The sequence below is a fragment of the Solanum stenotomum genome, chromosome 11 (genome assembly GCF_019186545.1).
Source record: "Solanum stenotomum isolate F172 chromosome 11, ASM1918654v1, whole genome shotgun sequence".
NCBI lineage: Eukaryota > Viridiplantae > Streptophyta > Magnoliopsida > Solanales > Solanaceae > Solanum > Solanum stenotomum.
Genome location: NC_064292.1, coordinates 56,405,032 through 56,429,229, shown reverse-complemented (window position 1 = coordinate 56,429,229; position 24,198 = coordinate 56,405,032). Strand labels below are relative to the sequence as shown.

Genomic DNA, 24,198 nt, shown 5'->3' with positions numbered 1-24,198 from the left:
CCAAATTTTATCCTGGGATGCCTTATCCCACGTACCAAACGACCCTTAAGAGTTTCACATCGTCATCCGGGGATTTGCTTTAGTGATAAGAGCGCAACACATAATGTGTCGAAAATTGGGCACGTCACGGATTCAAACCTTATTGTAAATAAAAATGTATGGTATTTAAGCGGAAAAGAGTAGACGGATGGATCCATTATCCTCTGAGGATTGCACTCTGTTTTGGCACAACACTTTTGGGGAAACCAAATGAAAACAAAAAGCCTTGTATAGTGGAGAAGGGTAGAAGAGCCCAACACGTGTTGTATGAGATAGGCGTACGTCATAGACTCGAACACTAATAATGATAAAATCCTAATTCTTAAGTGGAAAAAGGTAGACGAATGGGCCATTATCCACCAAATTTCTAATTGTGTGCCAGCTGACCTTAGAAAATTCTCAATTATAACAAATAAATTTTAAATGTTCAAAATTTAAAACACTCTGACAAAATATTTTAGAGGAGACCAAAAGAAAAGAGTTGGGAGAAAAAAATGGTCCCAAAGAAAGGATTGAAGTTGATAGTTCACCACCAACTAAAATAGAGGATAAGGAGGAATGAGGAATTAACTTAAATAGTCGTTTAATTAAAAATAGTTCGCCAATAGAAATTATATATATATATATAAAAAAAAAAGTAAATAAAGATTCTGACCGATTATTTGGGTGAAGATCCCTTTAAAATATGTAAGAATCTTGGAAAATCTCCAAAAATATTGGTGGTGGGCGTTGACAAATTCTTTGCTGGAACATCAAGCAATTTGATGATTTTATATTTTGTAATACAGAAATTTTGACTTGTAGTGACATGTGAGAGTTGTGGATCAATAGAGGGTGGAATTTATTTTGAGATCCAACTCATCTAAATTCTAATTGAGAAGTCTCATTTTGAAGATTTGTAAATAAAGTTTGAACCCAAAAACTCTTGATAAAAATAAAAAATACTTACTGCTCAACCCAGAAACTTCAAAATACTAGTCAACCTATCTATTTCCATTTTACAATTCTTATTTGATGCAGATAATATTACTTATATTAGTTTAATTAAAATGATCTAAACAATTCCTTTACAAAGAAGCATTCCATGTTTGAATGTTGACTTGAAGATATTAACATATTCAAAACTGGCTGGTTATTTTTAAAATAATAAGACATGAAAACAGTCTTGCAATTTTTAAATTATTAATCCACTACCCAATTGTCATGAATTCATTATCAAATTTCAACTAATTATTCTTTAATTACTACTAGAATATTTATTGATCAATAACTATGAAAAATAAAACTTCAACTATTAATGGTATGTTAGAGTGAATTGGATGATCGAGATGTAGATTGCTCCATCTTCTCCTCAAATTCATTTTCTAATATGAATCTTGAGTTATTAAAACGTATTTGATTTGAGCTTTCTAAATTTATTTTTATACGTAAGAGATCTTATTTTTATCGATAAGAGATTTTTGTTTTTATACTAAGATGTTTACTTAATTTCTAAGAGGACGTGTCAAAAATCAATTGGTTTTCCTATATAGTATAATTTTGTGGACTTGATTAAAATAAGTTGGAGTAGATCCAGAATTTTGTCAGATGTCTTCTTCATAGCACAACTTTTTGTGTTCTCCATCTTTTTAACTTCTTCACAATTGTTCATCCCAAACCAAAACCAATAAAAAGAAATAATTTTTTTTATTATACAAATAAATAACAAAGTTATATTATGGAGGGAAATATCAAGGATGTTATCAAATATTGGATAGAAGGAGAAATTGAAAGTTTTATTAAGGTATGGTTATTAATTTATGTATCAGTTTGTTATTGCTATTTATCATCTAAAATTCTTCCAAAAGGTTTATTTAGGCTCTTTTCTTTTTTACCTGTGATATTTTTTTTCCTGTATGTTCCACTTAAAATTAATTCTGTTCATCTTTGTGGTAACACTGGTTTTTTCATTTCTTGGCTTTGTAATTTTAAACTTATTTTACTTGCTTTTGACCAAGGTCCACTTTCTGATTCTTCACTTTCTATTATTAAATTTGTATTTCTTGCTTGTTTACCTATCAAGATTCAACAAAAATCTCAACTTTATGTGGAAAATGAGGTTAATAGAGATAATTTTCATCAAAATAATCATTTTCAAGAAACCCCATCTCTAAATTCATCTGAAAAAAAGGATTTTGCAAAAAATGACCATTTTCAAGAAACTCAATTTCCAAATTCAGATGATAAAATTGAAAACAACCCTTTTCAAGATGGATACTTTTATGAAACCCCATCTAAAAAGTTAGTTGAAAATGGTTCTATTGTGCAAAATGGAAAGGAGTTTGCACAAAGTGGCCATTTTCAAAAAAGTCCAATTCCCTCTTTTGCAAACTCCAACGAAGGCCAAAAGTTAAATTATGGCATAAAGACACTTCTTTTTGCTTTAATTATTAGAGTTTATGACTATAGTGATTATATACATCCCTATATCATTGTGGTCATCTATTGCTTCCACATTTACCTTAGCTTAGATATTATTCTAGCTATTGTTTCGGGCTTGGCCCGTGGGCTTCTCGGGCTTCAGCTCGAACCACAGTTCAACGAACCGTATTTATCAACTTCACTACAAGATTTTTGGGGCCAGCGTTGGAATCTCATCGTCACTCGTATCCTTAGGCCCACTATTTACAAGCCCGTGCTAAGCCTATCCGCGAACATTTTGGGCCGGAAGTGGGCCCCAATTCCCGCGGTGATGGCTACATTTGCTGTTTCGGGCCTAATGCATGAGCTGATATTTTACTATTTGGGCCGGGCTAAGCCCACTTGGGAGATCACTTGGTTCTTTTTGCTACATGGGGTGTGTTTAAACGTCGAGATTTATGCTAAGAAGGTGATCAACGGTAGATTTAAGCTACCACGGATTATCGGGACAATCTTGACCATTGGATTCGTTATGATCACGGGTTTCTGGCTGTTTTTTCCACAATTGTTAAGGTGTAATTCTGATGTTAGAGCATTTGCAGAGTATGAAGCAATTGGTGCATTCTTTAAGGATGTCACTAGGGCTGTGAATTCAACATTTTCGAGATAATTCATCAAGTAGGCGTGTCAAATGGGCGTGCTAAATTACATTTGAACGGGTCAAAACGGGGACTTGGATATAGGTCATGTACTGGCTGATTTAGCCACCTATGGGTTCTTATGCATGTACCATAGAGTACGTTGTAAAACATTCATCTAATTGAAGTATTATTAATTAATCTCGCATTATACTAATCAATTCTAGCATAACTTGTATCTAAATCAAATGACCCCGCTTAAAGGATCATTTGATTGATTTTTATTAATCTCAACACATAACAATTAACATAAGACAATATTTCCATCTTCTTATTTACCTGACACCTTTTGAATTTGGAGACTCAAACATGTCGTATGGAATAGGCTGGTTATCATGAGGTTCCCACCTTTTTACCCAAAGACATCTTGAAGCAAGCTAGTCTTGTAAGTTGTAAGGTGCATCAAAGGGCGGCTCGAGCTTGAGTTGACAACTTGGTGCTAACTACTAACCATGGTCAAGATTATTTCTAGGGAGAAATAAATGTAGAAATAATATAAAAAGAGATTAATTATTTGGATTTAAATGGGTTTTATAGTTATACACTCTTATCAAAATGGCTAGGAGTGCAATCTTGGTAACAAGATTTAGAGTTGATGATTTTGTACTATTTTGAGTGGTTTTAGTTGATGGTATTTGAAACTTCATAGGCAAACAAACCAAGGGAATGTGTTAAAAAGAAAACAAAGCATAAAATGCATTAGGTGGATTTAAGTTCATTTTAGTTTATAAGCTACTAGGCGGGTTAATAGTGGCATTGGGCCTACATACAGAGCTAGGTAGGGCCAATAGGGTTCGGAAAAAAACTGAGTGAAAAATTGCACTTTTTATATATAGTAAAAATGATATTTTATGTGTATATAGGACATTGTTTAGGGATACATAGAAAACCCCTTCTACTTCTTTATACACTTATTTCTTCATATTTTGAACCTTCTTAGTGCAAATTCTGGCTCTATTTGCCTAGATATCAAATGAGAGTAACATTTGATTGTTGTTTTTGAAGTCAGTGAAATTCTACTAAGTAAGGTCTGAAAGAATAAAGTGTATATATGTAGACCTTACTACTACCTTATTAAGATAAAGAGACATGTATTTTTATTCAAGCAAGGCTACTAGTAGTCTTATAGACTATAGTACTAGTGGACATGTAATATTGGTAGGACTAACTAGGTTACCATACTTAGCAAATTCTAAGAAAGCAATAAATTCAGTACATGCTTTGATTTCTGCTTTACCCCTCAAAAAAGGTGGAAAAAACAACCATTTGCTTGTCAAAATTATAAATCCTAATGCTAATGGTCCTGAGATAATTTTAGGAACCAAAACTTTGCCATTCAACAATTTCTTGATCACAATTTCTAGTGTCACAGCCACCCCATGAATGATAAAGAAGCATGTGACTTCTCCACTAGGCTTTAGTCTTCCAATGTTATAGAAAATCAGCTCATGCATTAGCCCGGAAACGAAGAACGTCGCGATCACAGCAGGAAGTGGGGCCCACTTCCTCGAGATCATGTCCGTCATCATCGACCGGACAGGAACGTAAACGGTCATATGGAGTAGTTTAGTTACCATGAGGTTCCACCTTTTACCCCAGAAATCTTGAAGGGAGCTAGTTTTGTAAGGCTCGTCAAAGGGTGGCTCGAGCTCGACTTGACTTACGACTCGGACCATGGTGCTAACCACGGTCAAGATTATTTCTAGGGAGAAATAAATGTGTAAACAATATAAAATGATAATAATATTTGGATGTAAATGGGCTTTAAAGGTATACACCCATATCAAAATGGATAGAAGTGCAATGTTGATAACAACATTTAAAGTTGATTTTGTACCCCTTTGAGTGGTATTAGTTGATGGTGTTTGAAACTTTATAGGCAAACAGGCCAATGAAATGAATGCTAAAAGTGAAAGAGGTGGGGTTGATGACAAAGGGCCTTTACCAAAAGCAAAAAGAATGAGCTTGAAAGTGGCTAGCCATGCAATGAAAAAAGAAGTAATTGCACCAAGATTGATAGAAGTAAGATAAAGAGGAAGAATGAAAAATAGACAAACAATTGGAATTATAGCCACAAATCTTGATTTGCCATTGGGAAAGAATTTGACAATTGTGTGAGAATAACATAAACTTGTTAAGACAATAGTCCCTATCACTATGAAGTTGTGGATTTCCCCTTCCATTCTTTGTTAATTTCTTCCACGTCTTAAAAGATGGCTTGAATTTAAAGATAACCTTTTTTGTTTCTAATTAAAAAAAATATATATGTTATGATTGTCAACTTAGGGAGGCAAGGAATATTTTGATGTCACATAAGATTAGTCATCATATGATTATTAATTAGGAAATATATACGATCAAACTTCTCTATAATTATTAATGACATCATTTATCTAGATTTCTTTATTGTTAATTATAGAAAGCATATAATATAGCATAATATGAAAGTCGATCCCAAAGAAATCCTCATTGTTATAGTAAAATGTTATTATAAGGAATGACACTTATAGAGAAGTATGACTGTATTGCACAAGATCAAGACAATCAATGATGAAGCTAGAAATTTTGACGAAAGGTGTTCAAGACTTAAATTATTTATATAAAAAGTAATTAAAATCTATACAAGCAATAAAATTTTCTATATAACCTTCAATAAAGAATATTCAACTAATTACCATTTAACTATGTGACTTCGTCGCAACCAAGCATGTCATTATGAGATAATTATAATATCCAACTATACATAATCTTTTATATGTCAAACAAATAATGTATGTAACATATGTTAGTTTAAATGTCAAACATTTGAATCTAAAAAGTCCATGCTCTATAGATAACATCAGATCCCAGTTTTAAAGACTTGGAAAATAAAATATAAAGAATAATTGTTCAATTTGTTGTAAAAAATAAATAAGTTATGCTTTCAATTTTAAATTGGAACACTTGAAAATGAAAGGAATGACACGAGATAGTCGTGGGTAGCACTAGCACCCCTCTTTTTATATATATATATTCGATTTTTAAAAATTATTTAAAATTTACATATGGCTAGATTATTGTGATTTTTCTAAGAAATTAAAGCAATTTTAAATGACAATATCTTAGGTGGGAAATATCAAAAATTCATTTCATAATCACTAGCCCGAGCACAATTTTGATATTTCAATAAGATGACCAGTTTGATAGTGATTTCTTTTATTTAGTAAGGCAATGATTTCATTAGAGTTACTTATAAAAATTCTCTTTTTCTCATTCACTCAAAAGGATGCAAACACACCAACACGAATTAGAGGTGAACCTTCTCTCCGGCCCCACTTCCATATGTCTTCTATATTCACCACACAACTAAATATGTTGTATCATAAATAGCAAAAATGCTCTATTAATGTTTTTTTATTGGAATCATCTTGCAAGAAGAAAGAAATTGAAAGGAAGATTCACAATTTCGTTGTTGTATGGACTATTATATTGTATTAAATCGAGATCTTTCGATGCAAATTTAACTTTAGTAACATCAAGAGGGAAAATTCTATTAATTTCAACTATCAAAGGAAATATTGGTACAAATATATATATTAGTTTAAGATTATAAAATTCATTTTTTTTCATTTTTTTTTCAACTCTATGTTTATTAAAATGAGACAAACAAATTAAAACGGTCAACGAAATGTTAAAAGCTTTGATGAACGTGACACTTGGGGCCAATATTCAAGAAAAGAGAGCGGACTCCAAATGTAGGTGAAGAACAGACTTCCAAATTTGACTAACATTGCTTTTATTACACACTGCTATTTGGACCCAACAAAAAAGTTCAAAAAATTTAATGGCAAGAAAAAAAATACTCCGTTTTTTAATTTATTTGTCTGATTTTAATTTATCACAAAATACTTGTGATAAAGATTTCACAAGATTTCCATGATTAAAAAGAAGTTGGGATGAAACAAAAACGAATTCCAAATTTAAAATATATAATTCAACTTAGCCACTTTTATAATAGCGTGTTTAGTCAAATATTTTTTTACAACATGTTAAATAAAAATATATTAATAATGTAAAAATTCTTTACACCATTATAATGATAAAAGTTAATTCCATAGAAGATATTACCTATATGTATAATTGGTTTTCTAAATAATTTGATTTCATTAAATTATTATTAGTATAAAAAGAATAGAGTATTTTATATTATACAAGATCTCTTTCATCAAGTGCAATAAAACATATCTTATTATAAAGACTAAATTTAATTAAGTGAACCCCCACCCACTCCACTTCCATATGTCCCCTAGGTCCATCATCACAACATTTTTTATTTCTAAAATTATCTCTTAGTTAAAGCCATATTTTTCCAAGAAGAAGAAGGAGAAGAAATGGAAGGGGAGATCCACAATTTCATAGTGGTATGGACTATTGTTTTAATAAGTTTATGTTATTCTCACACAATTGTCAAATTCTTTCCAAATGGCAAATCAAGATTTGTGGCCATAATTCCAATTGTTTGTCTATTTTTCATTCTTCCTCTTTATCTTACCTCTATCAATCTTGGTGGCACTACTTCTTTCTTCATTGCATGGCTAGCCAATTTTAAGATTCTTCTTTTTGCCTTTGGTAAAGGACCCTTGTCATCAATCCCACCTCTACCACTTTCAACATTCATTCCCTTAGCTTGTTTGCCTATAAAATATCAAAAATATTCACCTAGTGATAATGTTGAGACCACAAATTCAACTCTCAATCTTGTTACCAAGATTACACTTCTAGCCATTTTGATTAGGGTGTATAATTATAAAGACAATTTACATCCAAAACTCCTCCTCTTTTGTTATTGCCTCCACATTTACTTTTTCCTAGAAATCTTATTAACCATGGTTAGTACTATGGTTCGAGTTGCAAGCCGAGTTGAACTCGAACCACCTTTTGATGAGCCTTACAAGACTAGCTCATTTCAGGATTTCTGGGGCAAGAGATGGAACCTCATGGTAACCAATATACTTCGTCCAACTGTTTACGACCCTGTTCGGTCGTTGATGTTGGACCGAATCCCGAGGAAGTGGGCCCCACTTCCCGCGGTGCTCGCGACGTTTTTCGTCTCCGGGATAATGCATGAGCTGATTTTTTACTACATTTCAAGAGAGAAGCCTAGTTGGGAAGTCACATGTTTTTTTATTATTCATGGTGTAGCTTTAAGTATTGAAATTATGGTCAAGAAATTGTTAAATGACAAATTTTTGGTCTCTAGGTTTGTTTCAGGTCCATTAGCATTAGGATTTATAATTTTGACAAGTTTTTGGTTGTTTTTTCCACCATTATTGAGGGGTAAGCCAGATGTTAAAGGATGTAATGAATCTATTGCTTTTTTAGAATTTGTTAGGTATGGTAAACTAGTTAGTCCTTACAATATCACTTGTCCATTCATGTAACACTGGTTATAAATTGTTCAGGTTGAAATAGAGCAACCTCAAATTATAGATGGTAAACTAGTTAGTCCTTACAATATCACTTGTCCATTCATGTAACACTAGTTATAAATTGTTCAGGTTGAAATAGAGCAACCTCAAATTATAGAACTTTTAATTTCAAAATTTTCTCTTTTCAAGAAAAAGGTTTTTTGTTGTGTATAATAATTATTTGATATTCGAAACTTATGATTAGTTCGATTAATTCAGATTTATCATGTATAGCCTAATTAAAAGAAAACTGCTCTCTACAAGGAGTTTATTCATTTTTCAAACTTATACATGAAACCTCCGATTAAAGATAGAGCGATGCAGTGACTCTACTAAGGGGTCACTAGCTATATCGGGAAATGCGCGCTCTCAAGACTATGAATGAAGTTTCTTCTCTCTTCATACTTAAGTGCAATTGCTTTAAAAAAGTAAGCTATGTACCATTTTAATCTTTTCAAAAGTACCAAAAAAAATAGGAAATCTCACATGCCATTCAAATTAATTAATTCCATCATACCTCATACAATCATAATTCGTCCACCATAAAATAAATATTTTCTTATAGAAGTGGACAAGTTATATTGGTAGGATTAATTAATTTGCCATACCTAATAAATTCTAAGAAAGCAATAAATTCAGTACATGCTTTAAGCTCTGTATTACCCCTCAAAAAAGGTGGAAAAAACAACCAAAAACTTGTGAAAATTATAAAACTAAGTGCTAATGGACCTGAAATAATCCTAGGAACCAAAAATTTTCCATTGAAAATTTTCTTGATAACAATTTCAAGACTCAAAGCCACTCCATGAATGAGAAAGAACATCATGACTTCGCCATTAGGTTTCAATCTTCCATTGTAGTAGAAAATCAGTTCATGCATTAGCCCAGAGACGAAAAACGTTGCGATCACAGCTGGAAGTGGGGCCCACTTCCTCGAGATCCTGTCTGCCACCATTGAATGTATAGGGTCATATACGGTTGGACGGAGTATATTGGTTACCATGAGGTTCCACCTCTTGCCCCAGAAATCCTGAAGTGAGCTAGCTAGGTAAGGCTCATTGAAGGGTGGCTCGAGCTCGACTCGACTCACCCTTCAGACCGTGGCGCTAACCATGATCAATATGAGCTCTAGCATAAAGTAAATGTGGAGGCAATAACAAAATAGAATGATTTTTGGATGCAAATTGTCTTTATAATTATACACCCTTATCAAAATGGCTAAAAGTGCAATCTTGGTAACAAAATTGAAAGTTGAATTTGTAGCCTTTTTTGTGGTTTCAACATTATCACTAGTTGAATTTTTTTGAAACTTTATAGGCAAACAAGCCAAAGGAATGAATGTTGATAGTGGTAGAGGTGGGGTTGATGACAAAGGGCCTTTACCAAAGACAAAAAGAAGAATCTTGAAATTGGCTAGCCATGCAATGAAGAAAGAAGTAGTGCAACCAAGATTAATGGAGATGAGATAAAGAGGAAGAATGAAAAATAGACAAATTATTGGAAATATAGCCACAAATCTTGATTTGCCTTTGGGGATGAATTTGGCTATGGTGTGAGAATAACATAAACTTGCTAAGACAATAGTCCATACAACAATAAAATTGTGAATTTCCCCTTCCATTTTTCTCTTTCTTCTTCTTCTTCTTGAAAGATAAATGGAATTTAAAGATGTCTATATTATTATTTCTAATAAGAAAAAGTCATATTATATGAGTCATTATACAATATGATTGTTGACTTAGGGAACATGTGGAAGTGGGTTTGGGGAGAAATGAAATAATTAAGAAGTTGTCATCTAAGATATGTTTGGTAATTAAGGGAAGATATTTAATTTGCACATGATCTATGGAATCTTTTCTTTTTTGGAAAGAGTTTTAATTTGTTTTATATTTATCACATGGTCAACAGGTCAAGGGAGTCTAGTGATTTGTGAAGAGTTAAGTCACTTCTGACAGTATAATAACGGTAATATCTACTCGAATTGAACATTTATATCAAATAAATAGATATACAGTCAAATCTAGTTATAATAATACTGTTTATCTGAAAATTTTCAAGACTGACATTTGATATTTAGATCTTATTTATTTGTTACTCCCTTCATTCACTTTTATTTATCATGTTGTGTTTTTCTAAAGTCAATTTGATTAATTTTCAAATTTAAATTAAATTACATTAATTTAATATTTTTAAAAAAAATTAGATATTCATAAACTATATGAAAAGTACCATACATTGCAATTTTTTGCATATCAATATGATGAAAAAATATATCGTAAAGTGTTAGTCAAAAATTTTATAATTTAACTCTAAAAATGGAAAGTATGACAATTAATAGTGGACGGAGGTAGTATATAAACAAAAAGTACACAAAAAGATTAGTTTAATAATTTTATGTAGAAGTAAGAAGAAAGAACGTACTCCGTCCGTCTCAATTTATGTGACACTTTTTGAATTTCAAAATTTAAGTAAGTCTATCTTTGACTCTCGATCGGGAAATGCTCTCAAGGATATGAAAATTCTTCTTCCGACAGATTTAAGCGACGTTGCTTTTGATTAAAGAAGGTAACCAAAGCTACCTTTTAAACTTTTTCCAAAATACAAAAAAAAAAACTGCATTAAAATTAATTGTATCATAAATCGTACAAACCTTAGTACACAATGAAAAAAATAGTCTTACAGAAATGAACATGTGATATTGGAAGGACTAATTAATTGACCATACCTAATAAATCTAAAGAAAGCAATATATTCAGTACATAATTTAAACTCTGTATTACTCCTCAAAAAAGGAGGTAAAAAGAACCAAAAACTTGTGAAAATAATAAATGCTAGTGCTAATGGACCTGAAATAATCCTAGGAACCAAAATTTTGCCATTGAACATTTTCTTGATAATAATTTCAACGCTCAAAGCGACTCCATGAATTAAAAAGAATATCATGGCTTCACCGCTAGGCTTCAATCTTTCAATAATGTAGTACAAAAGTAGCTCATGCACTAGCCCCGAGACGATAAACGTGGCGAGCACAGCTGGAATTGGGGCCCACTTCCTCGGGATCCGGTCCGCCACAAACAAATGGACGGGGTCATAGACAGTCAAACGAGAATACTAGATACCATTAGGTTCCACCTCTTGCCCCAGAAATCCTGGAGCGAGCTAGTTAGGTACGGCTCATTGAAGGGTGGGTCGAGGTCGACTCGACTCACCCCTCGAACCGCGGCACTAACCATATTCAATATGATCTCTAACTTGATGTAAATGTTAATACAATAACATAAGAGAATGAATTTTGGATGTAAATTGTCTTTATAATTATACACCCTTACCAAAATGGCTAGAAGTGTAATCTTGGTAACAAGATTGAAAGTTGAATTTGTAGCCTTTTTGATGGTTTCAATATCTTTAGTTTTTGATGATTTTTTCAACTTAATAGGCAAACAAGCCAAGGGAATGAATGTTGAAAGTGGTAAAGGTGGGGTTGATGACAAAGGGCCTTTACCAAAAGCAAAAAGTATGAGTTTGAAAGTGGCTAGTCCTGTAATTAAGAAGAAAGTAGTAGCACCAAGATTAATTGAGGTGAGATAAAGAGGAAGAATGAATGAATTATGATGTTTAAATCTTATTTAGTGGTTATAAGAAAAAGTACGGAAAAAGCAGTGTAATGCTTTTTTGCAACAAATATATTTGCAAACCAATTTTAGAAAGAAAAAATAAAAATAGAAAGAGAATGAACGTCAAAAAGGCAAACACCAATAGCTTTATTTAAACCTAATAACAACGTGTTGTGATTATCGAACAATGTTTAATGAAGAAAATTTCATGGTCGATCGTTATTAAGAATTAGGACATCCAACGGCATCGTCTTAGTACTATTATTGAAGATTTTCTATATTTAATTTGTTGAATGTCATAAAGACTTTTATTAAACCAATTTGGGGAATGGAAAGCAAATGTGTCATCTTATTAGCAAACGATGCACAAATATGATAAAGATTTAATGATATCGATCAAGAAATGTTCTTAAGGATATGAAATTTTTTTCTATCCTTATTATTTCTAATTTAAGCGATGTTTTTTGTTTGAAAGACGATAAGCTAAGCTAACCTTTTGAGTCTTTTTCAAAAAAAAAAAAATAGAAAATTTCACGTTGCACTCAAAGTAATTTATTTTTATCATAACATATACTTAGTCCACCATGAATAAATATTCTTACAGGAGTGAACATGTGATATTGGTAGGACTAATTAATTGACCATACCTAATAAATTTAAAGAAAGCAATATATTCATTACATAATTTAAGCTCCGTATTACCCCTCAAAAAAGGAGGAAAAAAGAACCAAAAACTTGTGAAAATAATAAATGCTAGTGCTAATGGACCTGAAATAATCCTAGGAACCAAAAATTTGCCATTGAACATTTTCTTCATAACAATTTCAACACTCAAAGCGACTCCATGAATTAGAAAGAACATCATGGCTTCACCACTAGGCTTCAATCTTCCAATGTAATAGAAAAATAGCTCATGCATTAGCCCCGAAACGAAAAACGTGGCGAGCACAGCTGGAATTGGGGCCCACTTCCTCGGGATCCGGTCCACAATAACCAAACGAACATGATCATAGACGGTTAGATGGAGTATATTAGTTACCATGAGGTTCCACCTCTTACCCCAGAAATCCTGAAGCGAGCTAGCCAGGTGAGGATTGTTGATGGCTGGCTCGAGCTCAACTCGACTCACCACTCGAACCGCGATGCTAACTATATTCAACATGATCTCTAACATGAAGTAAATGTGGAGGCAATAACAAAAGAGAATGAATTTTGGATGTAAATTTTCTTTATGATTATACACCCTTATCAAAATGGCTAAAAGTGCAATCTTTGTAACAAGATTGAAAGTTGAACTTATGGTCTTTTTTTTGGTTTCAACATTATCACTAGTAGAATATTTTTTCAACTTTATAGGCAAACAAGCCAAGGGAATGAATGTTGAAAGTGGTAGAGGTGGAGTTGATGACAAAGGGCCTTTACCAAAAGCAAAAAGAATGAGCTTGAAAGTGGCTAGTCCTGTAATGAAGAAAGAAGTAGTAGCACCAAGATTAATGGAGGTGAGATAAAGAGGAAGAATGTAAAATAGACAAACTATTGGAATTATAGCCACAAATCTTGATTTGCCTTTTGGAATGAATTTGGCTATGGTGTGAGAATAACATAAACTTGCTAAGACAATAGTCCATACAACAATAAAATTGTGGATCTCCCCTTCCATTTCTATGTTTCTTCTTCTTTCTTCTTCTTCTTGATTTATTTAATTCATTTCATAAAAAGCATACACTATGATGGAAGTAGGGTTGGGTAGAAATGGGATACTTCACATGAAACAATTAAGTAGTTGTCATGATGTCATCTAAGATATGTTTTTTTAATAATTAGAAAAGATCTTTTGCACATCATCAAGGAGATCTAGTTTTTTGGAGTTCTACTCCTTTTTGTATTGCAGCCCCTGTAATATTGAAAAACTACCTAATTATACAAACATTTCTATTATTTTTAAAAATTTTCCCTATAGTGTAAAATAATTATATATTATCTTACTAATTAATAATTACATATCAAATTTCAAGTCATACATACTTAGATATATCTATTTTTGAGATACACTAAACTAGGGAGAGAGACGAGCGATAGAAGGAGAGAGGTGAGTGAGATAAGAGAGATGCAAGCTTGCGAGATCCCCCATATACATGTGAATCATCCCTAGATACATGTATTTGGGTATACCACATTCAGGGAGAGAGGAGAGTGGCAAGTGGGAAAGGAGAGAGAAAGGCGCGCGAAAGAGTCAGATACATGTAAATCCACTTGAATATTATGTATCTAGAACAAATTACATCTAGTTTTGACCCCATATAACCAAGATACATGTATCTGTACATATCAAGATGCGACAAATACATGAATCCGAAGTCCAAAATCTTATAAGGAACGTAATATTACAAACTAAAGTGAATCTAAATAATTAGCTCCTAAAATAGTGAAATTTGTATTGTTTACCCATTACTAGGGGTGTACATGACCGGGTTGGTTCAGGTTTTTCAATTATCAAACCAAACCATTTGTGTCGGATTTTTAAATCTATAAACCAAACCAATAAAACTCGGGTTTTTTCGGATTTTTCAAATTTTTGGGTTTTTTCAGGTTTTCCCGGTAAAGTATTCATACAAACATATAATTTATTTGTACTTCAAATATTTCTTTAGTCCTACCAAAATACAACTATCTAATGTGTTTCTTAAGAAAATAACACAAAATATGATATGAGTAATGACACTAAAATATCCAACAAAAAAATAATAATAATGAAATCGCGTAAAACAAATCTTGCAAATTAACAAGTCATAATGAAAATGGTCATAATTTAAAAGTACTAAATCATGTTAAAATAAGTTTAATAAGTATTAGTTGCATGACTAAATATTAAAGGAAATTAAAATTAGATTATGTATTTGAATTGTTTAAACCAATGTAAAACCAAAGAACAAATATTCAATATTATTGTCATTCTTAGTGTTGAATTGATTTTCCTTTTGCATTAGTATTAATTTGATTTTGATTTAAGCTTTATTATAATTATCAACATCTGTGGACTATAATCTTTATTGAACCATTCAGAATTCTAAGTTTTAAACTTGAAATAATATATTAGAGGATAAAAACTATGAAAAAGTATAAAAAATATTTAAAAAATTTATCAAAGTAAATATTTTTATGTATAAAATAAAATTTTAAAATTATATATATAATGTCGAGTTGGTTTGGTCTCGGGTTGGTTTTTTTTAGTTAAAACCAAACTAACCCAAATATAGTCGGTTTTTTTTTTTCCAATACCAAAGCAAGTCAAACCAACCACTAGTCGGGTTTTTTTTCTCGATTTGCGGTTTGGTTCGATTTTCAGCCCTACCCATTACATATCAGTTCTACAATTAGCTCAGCCTTAGCCCATATTTCACATCCAGCCCAAAACAAAATACCCCACAGCCCACATAGGGAGCCCAATTGTCTTTAACTTCTGAAAAAGCCCAAAAACCAATTCTCATTGCTCTCCTGCTGCTCCGCCGCCGCCCGCCGTCGTTCGATTTTCCTAGCTCAAGGTATTTGAAACCTAGCTGATTAAACTAAAAATAGCTAGCGGATGTATATATATAATTCATGTATAATCTATGAATACTGGCTAGAAAAAGTAGATAGTAAGTTATTTTGGCTGTTATAGTTTGCATGAATAACCTGAGATTCTTGTAATTGCTTCCTGTTGGTGAAAATACAATTACAGTTTTAAAAAATAGAAATAAAAAATAACAATATCTTCCGGCTGAAACACAGATATCTTGTTTTCTTAGATTCATGCCACTATGATAGAATAGTAATACTCTTGACTTGTTTCCTCCGGGATAAAACATCTCGACAATGTTGTATGACTTGAATAAACTTTGGACTAGTTGTTGAGTCTAATATTCCATCAATAAGAACACATTCCTTTTTAGATGGCTCCTTGCACTTATATTTCATTGGATTAGCCTTAGCGTTGATCATGATGAAATTCAGCTTTTAATTTCACTATTTTTGTATAGCTAAGGTGCTTCAGTTAGTCTTCTAAGATAAAAAGTATGCTCCTTTTTTTTTTAGAGCGTAATTTAAGTGAATGCACCTTGAATTTCAAGATTTGGAATACTTTATTTGAAAACTCTGGTCATCATCTGGTGCTCCCAGTAGTCTGTTGAAGTATTTTTATATATGAGCCAAAGCTTGAAAAGCATTGCCTCTGACATGTGCTGCTCGGACTCTTCAAAAATGTTGTCCAGTGCGTCTCAGATCCTCCAACTGTAGTACATTTTTGAAGGATTTGGCAGGGGTGCCTCAACATTTTTGGGAAGTCCGAGCAATATAGCCTTCGATTAGTTGAACATTCAGAGTTGTTCATCCTTTGGTCGTTTAAAACATTGGACTGTATTGTTAAGGTCCTTCCTGATTTGACTGCTTTCTTATAGTAGTACAGTAATGATTTGTTCTTAGGAGAAGCACTAATCAGGAGAAACATGTATAAGGTTAAAGAAGTTTGCTTTCTTACTTATTTGATAGCTCTTATCTCACTTCTTATGATGGTTCCTCTTTTTTCTCTTTCTTTTGTCTGATATCCATAAATTTCAAAAAAAAATCCTGAGTTCCAAATATTTGGTAATTATTTTTCAATGATATCCTTTCTGTGAACAGTCAATGGAACACGGTTCATTTGAAGATCAATCTAAAGCAACGTTCTCGTTGACAGATGAGGACCATACGCTGGCAAATGCTGTCAGATTCACTCTAAATCAAGAGTAAGTAGTTCTCTCTTTTCTTTTTTCAATATGCAGTAATCACCGTTAATACTTTCAGTGTTTGCTTTATTTCCTCATTCAAATGATATTACATATTACATAATTTTGTTTGATGTTTAGTGATTGGTAAAATAGAGGCCCTTGGTATCTCATTTTGTAACATTCTGCGATCTCATATTAATCTTATTGTTGCATGTTCAGTCTTCAAGCCCCCCATCCCACCCCCTTTTTTTTAAGCAGCGTTTTTGTGCAACAAGTTTAAGGTAATGATTAACTGATATCCACTTTCTTGCAGTCCACGAGTAACATTTTGTGGATACAGCATTCCACATCCCTCCGATGCACGAGTGAACATTAGAGTTCAGACTACTGGTAAAGTTAAAAACTTTCACCAACTTATCTTTATCAATGATTTCTCTAACTTATAAAAGAAAAGCTTAAATGTTTCTCTAGCAATAGCAAAGCAGGGGTGATTCGTAGACCGGATTTTCTGTTCTTCTTAAAAAAAAATTAATCTAATGTTCAAATTGGTCTCCTGCTTCCACATGCATGTAACATGCTTGATACTTGCTACCTAATTGTAAAATCTCTCCTCTATCTATAATTTTTTCCAACTTGTATGGTACGAACATTGTAGTCCTCTTTATTTATTATCCCGCCTAAGTGGACTATTCTCTCCTTATGGAGTCTAAGAAAGAGATATCCTTGTGTGGTATTTCCAGTTAAGAAGATATCTTATTTCTGCTTCTATTTTTTGTTCTGATGTACACAACAAACCAAACATAATTCCTAGAAGCCCATAACACTAGGGAGTTAACGTGTAGCAATGTTTCTCCAAATGAAGTTTCCTTTTTTGATATTTTCGATTAAAAGAACAATATAAAGCTATTCTATCTTTCAGGATATTCTTGTCTATGTTGCTCAGACTCTTAAAAATGTCGACGGGTGTGTCTCGGATCTTCCAAAACTTATGCATTTTTGGAGGATCCAACATGGGCGCGGAAATATTTTGGAGAGTCCGAGCAACATAGACTCTTGTCAGGGCCAGTTGGTTTTGTTGGAGGAATATTGCGATGCCCTTCCCATTAAGAATTCCCCTTTTTCTTCTAGCTTTATTTGATCTGGTCCATGTAGTAGATTATTTTGTTAGAGATTGCTACAGCATGCATAACGTATGTACTGATACGACCGCCTGGAAATAGCAATTCACAACTGTTTTTTTTTTAATGCTTCCATATGTTTACACACTTCTATTTTTGTGAAATGTTATTTGCCCTCTGTTTGAGTTTTGGTATATCTGGCATCTATTGCAGGAGATCCAGCAAGGGAGGTACTGAACGATTCATGTCAGGATCTAATGCTTATCTGTGAGAACGTTAGAGACACATTTGACAAGGCTATTTTAAAGTTTAAAACTGAAGCAGGTCTGAGCTCTATGGATATCAAGAAATAATCGACAAGAATTTCATATAACCCTCTATCCATGTGAAATCTTGTAACCTTATTTGCACAAAAGTTGCTTTCTTGGAACCATTTTTCCCCATAGGCCATATATATGTTACAACAGATTGTTTGCTATAATGCTTATGCTTTAGTTGTGCACTGTCATCTGCCAATTTGGTGATCGCCATGACGATGACAGTGTAAATGTTGGCTAGTCGACTCACATATACAAAGAATGTACCTTGGGTTGTGCAGAAATATTGATATGCATGTCTTAATGTACTGTGCTTCCTTTTACATTGGGTTAGGATGGATTACATGCAGATTGTTGTAAGTTATAACTCTTGTTCTACTCTATATGGTAGTGAATCATTGGATTTTTTATCAGCTTGCTTTCGCGTAAAAGTTGTCTATTTGTACTCTCTCATATTGTCTTAGCTCGCGCGTTATGAACTCCAGCCATAGTAACCATACTAATGAAATGAGCCAACTAATCGATCTTTCTCTTGGTATACATCCCTTTGTTTTGGATTTGCTTTTGCTTTAGTTCTTGTCGTAGAACGACCTTCTGTTGTACTTTGCATCTTTTCCATTTGGGACTGATGCATAATTAGTTTTCATTTGAGTAGTTTTTAACAATATTGCTAAACCAAGAAAACAAACCACAAGATTCTGGTCAATATTTTATTATTTCATTGAAAATGAACAAACCACTCACATTGCTATTGCTCTTGCTATTGTAGTATATATGTACAACTGAGATTATAAATATACACCAACAGAATTTCGAATTCACGCCTGTACTAAAGAAAAAAATCTGGTTCTTGCACTCATCCAGTTCTTACATATCCTCGAGCAATATCAGAACTTCAAATCATTCCAACCTCGTGTTTGGCTCGTTGCTAAGATCTGGAAGATGTTCAGCCGAAGCACATTACATTGTTTCTCCTATATTGTCCGTCTCCTCGAGGAAGATGAATGAATAAAAAACATTTCATATTTAAGATGCATTAGCCAAACAAGATATGTTGAGAAGCCTGCAAGATTGTTCTACCATCAGTTTATAGGTAGAGGGATGCTTCCAGGCTATAAACGAGAACTGGTCTCCATATCGTTCCATTCCTTCCACTAATAGCTGCCATACTAAGGCTCCTGCACCAGCTTTCTTCTTCTTTGCTGACTCGTAAATCTTGTCATAAACTATTTTCAGAAAAATATTTCTGTCGTATAATCCATTCTTTTGTATACTCGAAGGAAAACCAACTTCTGTGAAAAGAACAGGTTTCTTAAGAATCTTTTCAGCTTCATTAATGTGAGAATCAACCCAATGAGATAGAAAATCTACTCGCGCGTCTGAATTTACACCACCTTTGATCCTGCAAGAAAACATTTTTTAACATAATCGATGAAGGCAGTTATAAACACATACGAGCTTAAACTTCTACATATGCTACTATAAAAATGTATCTGATTTGGAATAAATTTACTCTGCTTGACTAACCAACTGTGGGGGTATGCATGAACGGAAGTAAAATCAATGTTTTCAATAGCCGAGTTCTCAATGAAGTCCACCCCAAGTGATGCAGCCCATTTCCCTGGGTTCAATCCAACGTTTCCAGCTTTCTCCACACCATAAAAGCCCTCAAGTCCAATGGTCACCAGATGCTTCTGATCTAAGCTTTTGACAAATCCAGCCATCTCTGCTATCCACGCCTGTTCACGAAATTACCATTGAAGCTAAAGAAAGAAGGTAGTACAATCAGACATCTCTATAACAGTCATCCTCTGTAACAACACTTCACTATAACAGCCAAGTTTTTCTTTAGAACCGATTTTTTCATGTTATGTTATGTGTTCTGTTCTCTATAACAACATTTCATTACAACAGCCAAAAAAACGTCTGCACATACAATGCAGTTATAGAGAATTTTGACCATAATAGGTGCAACGGGACGAGTAAAACCTTGCTTTATGTACGAGAACTATTGATATGCAAACTAATTCACACAAACAAAGAAAAAAGTAATCTCTGCCAGATGCTTTATTTTCCTTGCTTCAAAATCGCCATTTTTCTAGTGTCATTGAGAGGCCAAATCTCACTAGTAAGCAGTATAATTCGAAAAACTAACCTGGAGAGCAGCAGCTGATGAACTGGATTCACAACGAGGCTCATTTATGAGTTCCCACGCAAATATGGCGGGTTCTTCTGAATATTTAACTCCACTTATAGAGTTTTTTCTTGTCACAATAGCCTGCCATGCGCAACAAGGAAAAAAAAATTATAATGTGTTTATAGTTCATCACATGAAAGTAAATAGAAAGAAACTGATTAACGGGAAAAGCTTCTTCAAAGTGTATTCAGTTAGCATTGTCAAGTGTCTTAAGTTTGCTTGACTTGAACATACCTTGACAAAAGACTTGTAGTATGCTTTGACCGTTGGATTGGTAAAGAATGCATCTCTTGATGAGGACACATTGGTACCCGCTTCTCGCGCCCACCTCATATATTGAGCAGTGCCACCATATGCTTTTAAATTGTTTACAAGACTAAGGATTAATCGAATGTTATGCTTCCTTGCTTCAACAATGACAAAATCTAATCCCTGAAATTGATAGGATGATAAGATTATATCAAAATGCGGGGAAAAGGTAAAAATTTAGTAATACCATGTGGCATAAAATTGCATCACTAAGCAAGGCCCTGAACAATAGTTCGTAATAGTCTAGTAAGATGAACAGACTTGTGTGAATGTATGCTTGCAGATACATCGGCAAGATAATCGTTAGGAATTGCATATGTGCACTATAATATTCATTTTTATCTACTGGTGGTCTACTAGTCTGTGGTTTCTATTGATACTTTCTGCCGAGTTCTTATGGTGTTAGATCGATTATTAATGAAGACTGAATATAATGAATTTTTGAAGAAATACTACATAAAATTTGTATCTTCGGCCATCAAGGCGCAATCTACTATCCACACAAAACTAAATTGCTTGGATCTTCAGTATAGCAGTAGGTACTCAGAGCTCACTAATGCTTGATATCGTAGTAAATTCTGCATTGCAACTATAATTGCAGTATACTATATGCTACCCATTTGTATTGCTAGATGTAGCAAAGTTAAACTATCAGAAGTGATTCTAGTAATCTTTAGCTGATGTTCATTATGATAAACACCAAAAAGTTCTGTCCTTTCAAAGTACTTTCGCACAAAACCTTTTCGGTTTGGATTACTATTTCATAATATGCCAATGATATGACCAAAAGCAGTTCTATCCGTAATGACGTCTTGCTAGCTTTTAGATGTTTATAACTGAATATTCAAAGTTACCTACTATTCCACCTAATATGCCAATGATATGACCAGGTTTTGGTAGACACGAAAAAACCACCGAGCATTTTTTGTAAATTCTCTGCTCTCCTGTGATTTTCATCCCACTTCATTGGCCGCCACCTTGTTACTAGTTGATTTATGCACTTATCATACAAATTAAGTTATACTACCAATTGTAAAGCACAATATTTAAGTTTAATACGCCTAAGAATTATACAAAGACTCAAACTTTACCTTCTATTTTCACTAAACTTCTATTAACAAATAAAATCATCTCTGTTTCAAGAGAAATAAATCAACATCACACCCTAAAACACCATAAACACAGCGAAATTAGAAACTGGCAAATGATTCTCATTTTTTTTAATAAAGAAACAACTTCTCAAAGTGTTCAATAAGTTACTACTCCCTCCCTTTCAAATTACATGTCTTACTATTCTTTTTAGTCGATTTAAAAAAAACGTCTCTTTCCCATTTTCAGCAACTCTTTTATTCCAACTTTCCACCTTGACATGTTTAAGACCACAAGATTAAAGTACATTTTAGTACATTCTATATATCTTTAGTTTAAGACCACAAGATTCAAAAACTCTTTCTTTTACTTTCTTAAAACTCCACGTCAAATCAAAGACAATCAAATTGAAATGGAGGAAGTATAAGTTATGTTGCTCAGACTCTTTTAAAATGTTGATGGACACATGTTGGATCCTCTAAAAGTAAGTGCATTTTGGAGTATCCACCACGAGTACAAACACCATTTTTTAAAACTCTGAGCAACATAGTCTATAAGTACTTCAGTAATCCCAATAATTGCTACAAAAAAACAACAACAACATACCCAATGAAACTATTTTATTACTTTCTTAAACTCCATGTCAATTCAAAACCAAGCAATCAAACGGAAACGAAGAGAGCATAAGTTATGTTGCTCAAACTCTTCAAAATTGTTGATGGATGCATGTCGGATCCTCTAAAAGTAAGTGCATTTTTGAAGTATCCAACACAAATGCAAACAACATTTTTGAAAAGTTCGAGCAACATAGAGTCTATAAGTACTTCAATAATACTAACAAGTGCTACGAAAAACAACATACACATTAAAATTCCACAAAGTGAGGTCAGGGAGGGTAAAGTATACGCAAACCTTAATCCTATCTCGGAGGTAGAGAGGTTGTTACCCTCAGCTCAACTATGCTACAAAAATCAGACAAAACCCCAAATAACAGAAAAATTAGCAATTTTGAAATAGAAGTACCACCTTAAAGACTCTTTCATTGAAGACTCCAGGAAGTAGCTGAAGATCATTAGGTCCACCACCATCACTAAAAGCCCAAGTCCTACAAACACTCAACCCCATTTCAGCTCCTCTTTTCAACATCTTAGAAACCCTCATTCTTGAAGATACCCAAACACTTTCCTCCATTAACCAATAAGAATTCCAACCATTAATGTAAAATTCTTGAAATGTTAAAGATTGAGTCTTTGGATTTTCATTCTTGATGAAAAATCTAGTTTCATTAACCCCAGCAAAACCCATATAAGGTTGTCTTAGAAAGATTTGTGGGAAAGTGAAATTAAAATTGTCATTGAAACTCAAATACAAAAGGAAAAAAATGGTGAAAATGCCTAAGGCTGGATACAGTTTTTTGTCTCTCCATTGTGTGTCCATTTGGGAAATTTTGTTGGTTTGTTTTGTGTCAAATGTTAGTTATATAAAGGGCTTTATTTTAATCTCCCACCGACTTAAATTTTGGAGTAATTTTCTTTTCGAAACCAAACTTATGCACTAAATATTTATCAAACGTATCGAGAGTTCTTTTAAAATTCGCTTTGTATTTTATAGAGATCAATTCGCTTGGTATATTATAATGAATTTTAGAGAGTGATTTGTTATATTGCTATACGAGTGTGTTGTTGAATTGCTAATATAAATTTTAGAAATTGTTATTACATTTGATAATTATCCAAACTATCGTTATGGTTAATAATTATGCCTCAAACTATTGGTTTTATGAAAAAATTCTGTCTTTTATTCCATGAGGAGAAAGTGCGCTCTCTTGTTCTTTTTTATTTCTCGTATAATATCCGATATTTACTTTGAGGCTTGATCAATTTAAATTCATGTCAGAAAGTTCAAGTTTAGTTGTTAAGCTTTTGCTACCATAAACAATCATCATTAATGCTCGAAATCAAAATCTTAAATTAAGAATAGAATACATTTTTCGTTTACCGTCTCAACTCTTAATCATTTTGATTTATGGTAAAAGTTTATATATGTATTATGTAAAAATAATTTATCCCTTTAGTATGTGAAAGAGATTTAGATCCTTTTTTTCCTCCCTTATTTATTTTTGTCACAAAATAAAATCTTATGTAATAAGGTTTGGCAACTTTTTTCCAAAATAGAGAAGATTACAAATTATATGAAACGTGTGATTTAGTGTCTTATTCAGACTT

The 24,198-nt window shown here is 32.9% G+C and overlaps 7 protein-coding genes across 8 annotated transcripts in view; 3 read left to right on the top strand and 4 right to left on the bottom strand.

The window, feature by feature from the left end:
* The window catches only part of LOC125844882 (inositol monophosphatase 3), a 113,890-nt gene extending 95,283 nt beyond the window's left edge, over positions 1 to 18,607 (bottom strand). Inside the window, exon 1 of the mRNA XM_049524241.1 lies at positions 18,489 to 18,607. Within this exon, the coding sequence (XP_049380198.1) occupies positions 18,489 to 18,592 (104 nt within the window). The 5' untranslated portion in view covers positions 18,593 to 18,607. The remainder of the gene's footprint in view (positions 1 to 18,488) is intronic.
* Positions 1,610 to 3,294, top strand: LOC125844876 (acyl-CoA--sterol O-acyltransferase 1-like). The gene has a single exon (XM_049524233.1). It carries the CDS (start codon positions 1,757 to 1,759, stop codon positions 3,107 to 3,109), a length of 1,353 nt encoding a protein of 450 aa, XP_049380190.1. The 5' UTR covers positions 1,610 to 1,756; the 3' UTR covers positions 3,110 to 3,294.
* On the bottom strand, positions 4,251 to 5,320 carry LOC125844879 (acyl-CoA--sterol O-acyltransferase 1-like). Its single transcript, XM_049524238.1, has one exon. The coding sequence runs from the start codon at positions 5,318 to 5,320 to the stop codon at positions 4,268 to 4,270; it is 1,053 nt and encodes a 350-aa protein (XP_049380195.1). The 3' UTR covers positions 4,251 to 4,267.
* On the top strand, positions 7,417 to 8,600 carry LOC125844880 (probable long-chain-alcohol O-fatty-acyltransferase 5). The gene has a single exon (XM_049524239.1). It carries the CDS (start codon positions 7,508 to 7,510, stop codon positions 8,555 to 8,557), a length of 1,050 nt encoding a protein of 349 aa, XP_049380196.1. The 5' UTR covers positions 7,417 to 7,507; the 3' UTR covers positions 8,558 to 8,600.
* Positions 9,079 to 13,901, bottom strand: LOC125844878 (acyl-CoA--sterol O-acyltransferase 1-like). Of its 2 annotated transcripts, none has more exons than XM_049524236.1 (2): positions 13,251 to 13,901; positions 9,079 to 9,597 (listed from the first exon to the last, which is right to left on the bottom strand). In XM_049524236.1, the coding sequence occupies exons 1-2, from the start codon at positions 13,856 to 13,858 to the stop codon at positions 9,144 to 9,146; spliced, it is 1,062 nt and encodes a 353-aa protein (XP_049380193.1). In that variant the 5' UTR covers positions 13,859 to 13,901; the 3' UTR covers positions 9,079 to 9,143. The 2 variants fall into 2 exon arrangements, with proteins under 2 accessions (XP_049380193.1, XP_049380192.1); XM_049524235.1 differs by having other exon boundaries at positions 9,086 to 9,313; positions 12,967 to 13,901.
* LOC125844891 (uncharacterized) lies at positions 15,669 to 18,479 on the top strand. The gene is made up of 4 exons (XM_049524252.1): positions 15,669 to 15,740; positions 16,858 to 16,961; positions 17,257 to 17,333; positions 18,275 to 18,479. Exons 2-4 carry the CDS (start codon positions 16,861 to 16,863, stop codon positions 18,412 to 18,414), a joined length of 318 nt encoding a protein of 105 aa, XP_049380209.1. The 5' UTR covers positions 15,669 to 15,740; positions 16,858 to 16,860; the 3' UTR covers positions 18,415 to 18,479.
* Positions 18,608 to 19,074: 467 nt separating the features above from the next.
* Positions 19,075 to 23,419, bottom strand: LOC125845394 (mannan endo-1,4-beta-mannosidase 6-like). The gene is made up of 5 exons (XM_049524893.1): positions 23,000 to 23,419; positions 20,810 to 21,007; positions 20,534 to 20,656; positions 19,906 to 20,117; positions 19,075 to 19,780 (listed from the first exon to the last, which is right to left on the bottom strand). The coding sequence occupies exons 1-5, from the start codon at positions 23,408 to 23,410 to the stop codon at positions 19,405 to 19,407; spliced, it is 1,320 nt and encodes a 439-aa protein (XP_049380850.1). The 5' UTR covers positions 23,411 to 23,419; the 3' UTR covers positions 19,075 to 19,404.
* Positions 23,420 to 24,198: the final 779 nt, after the last annotated feature.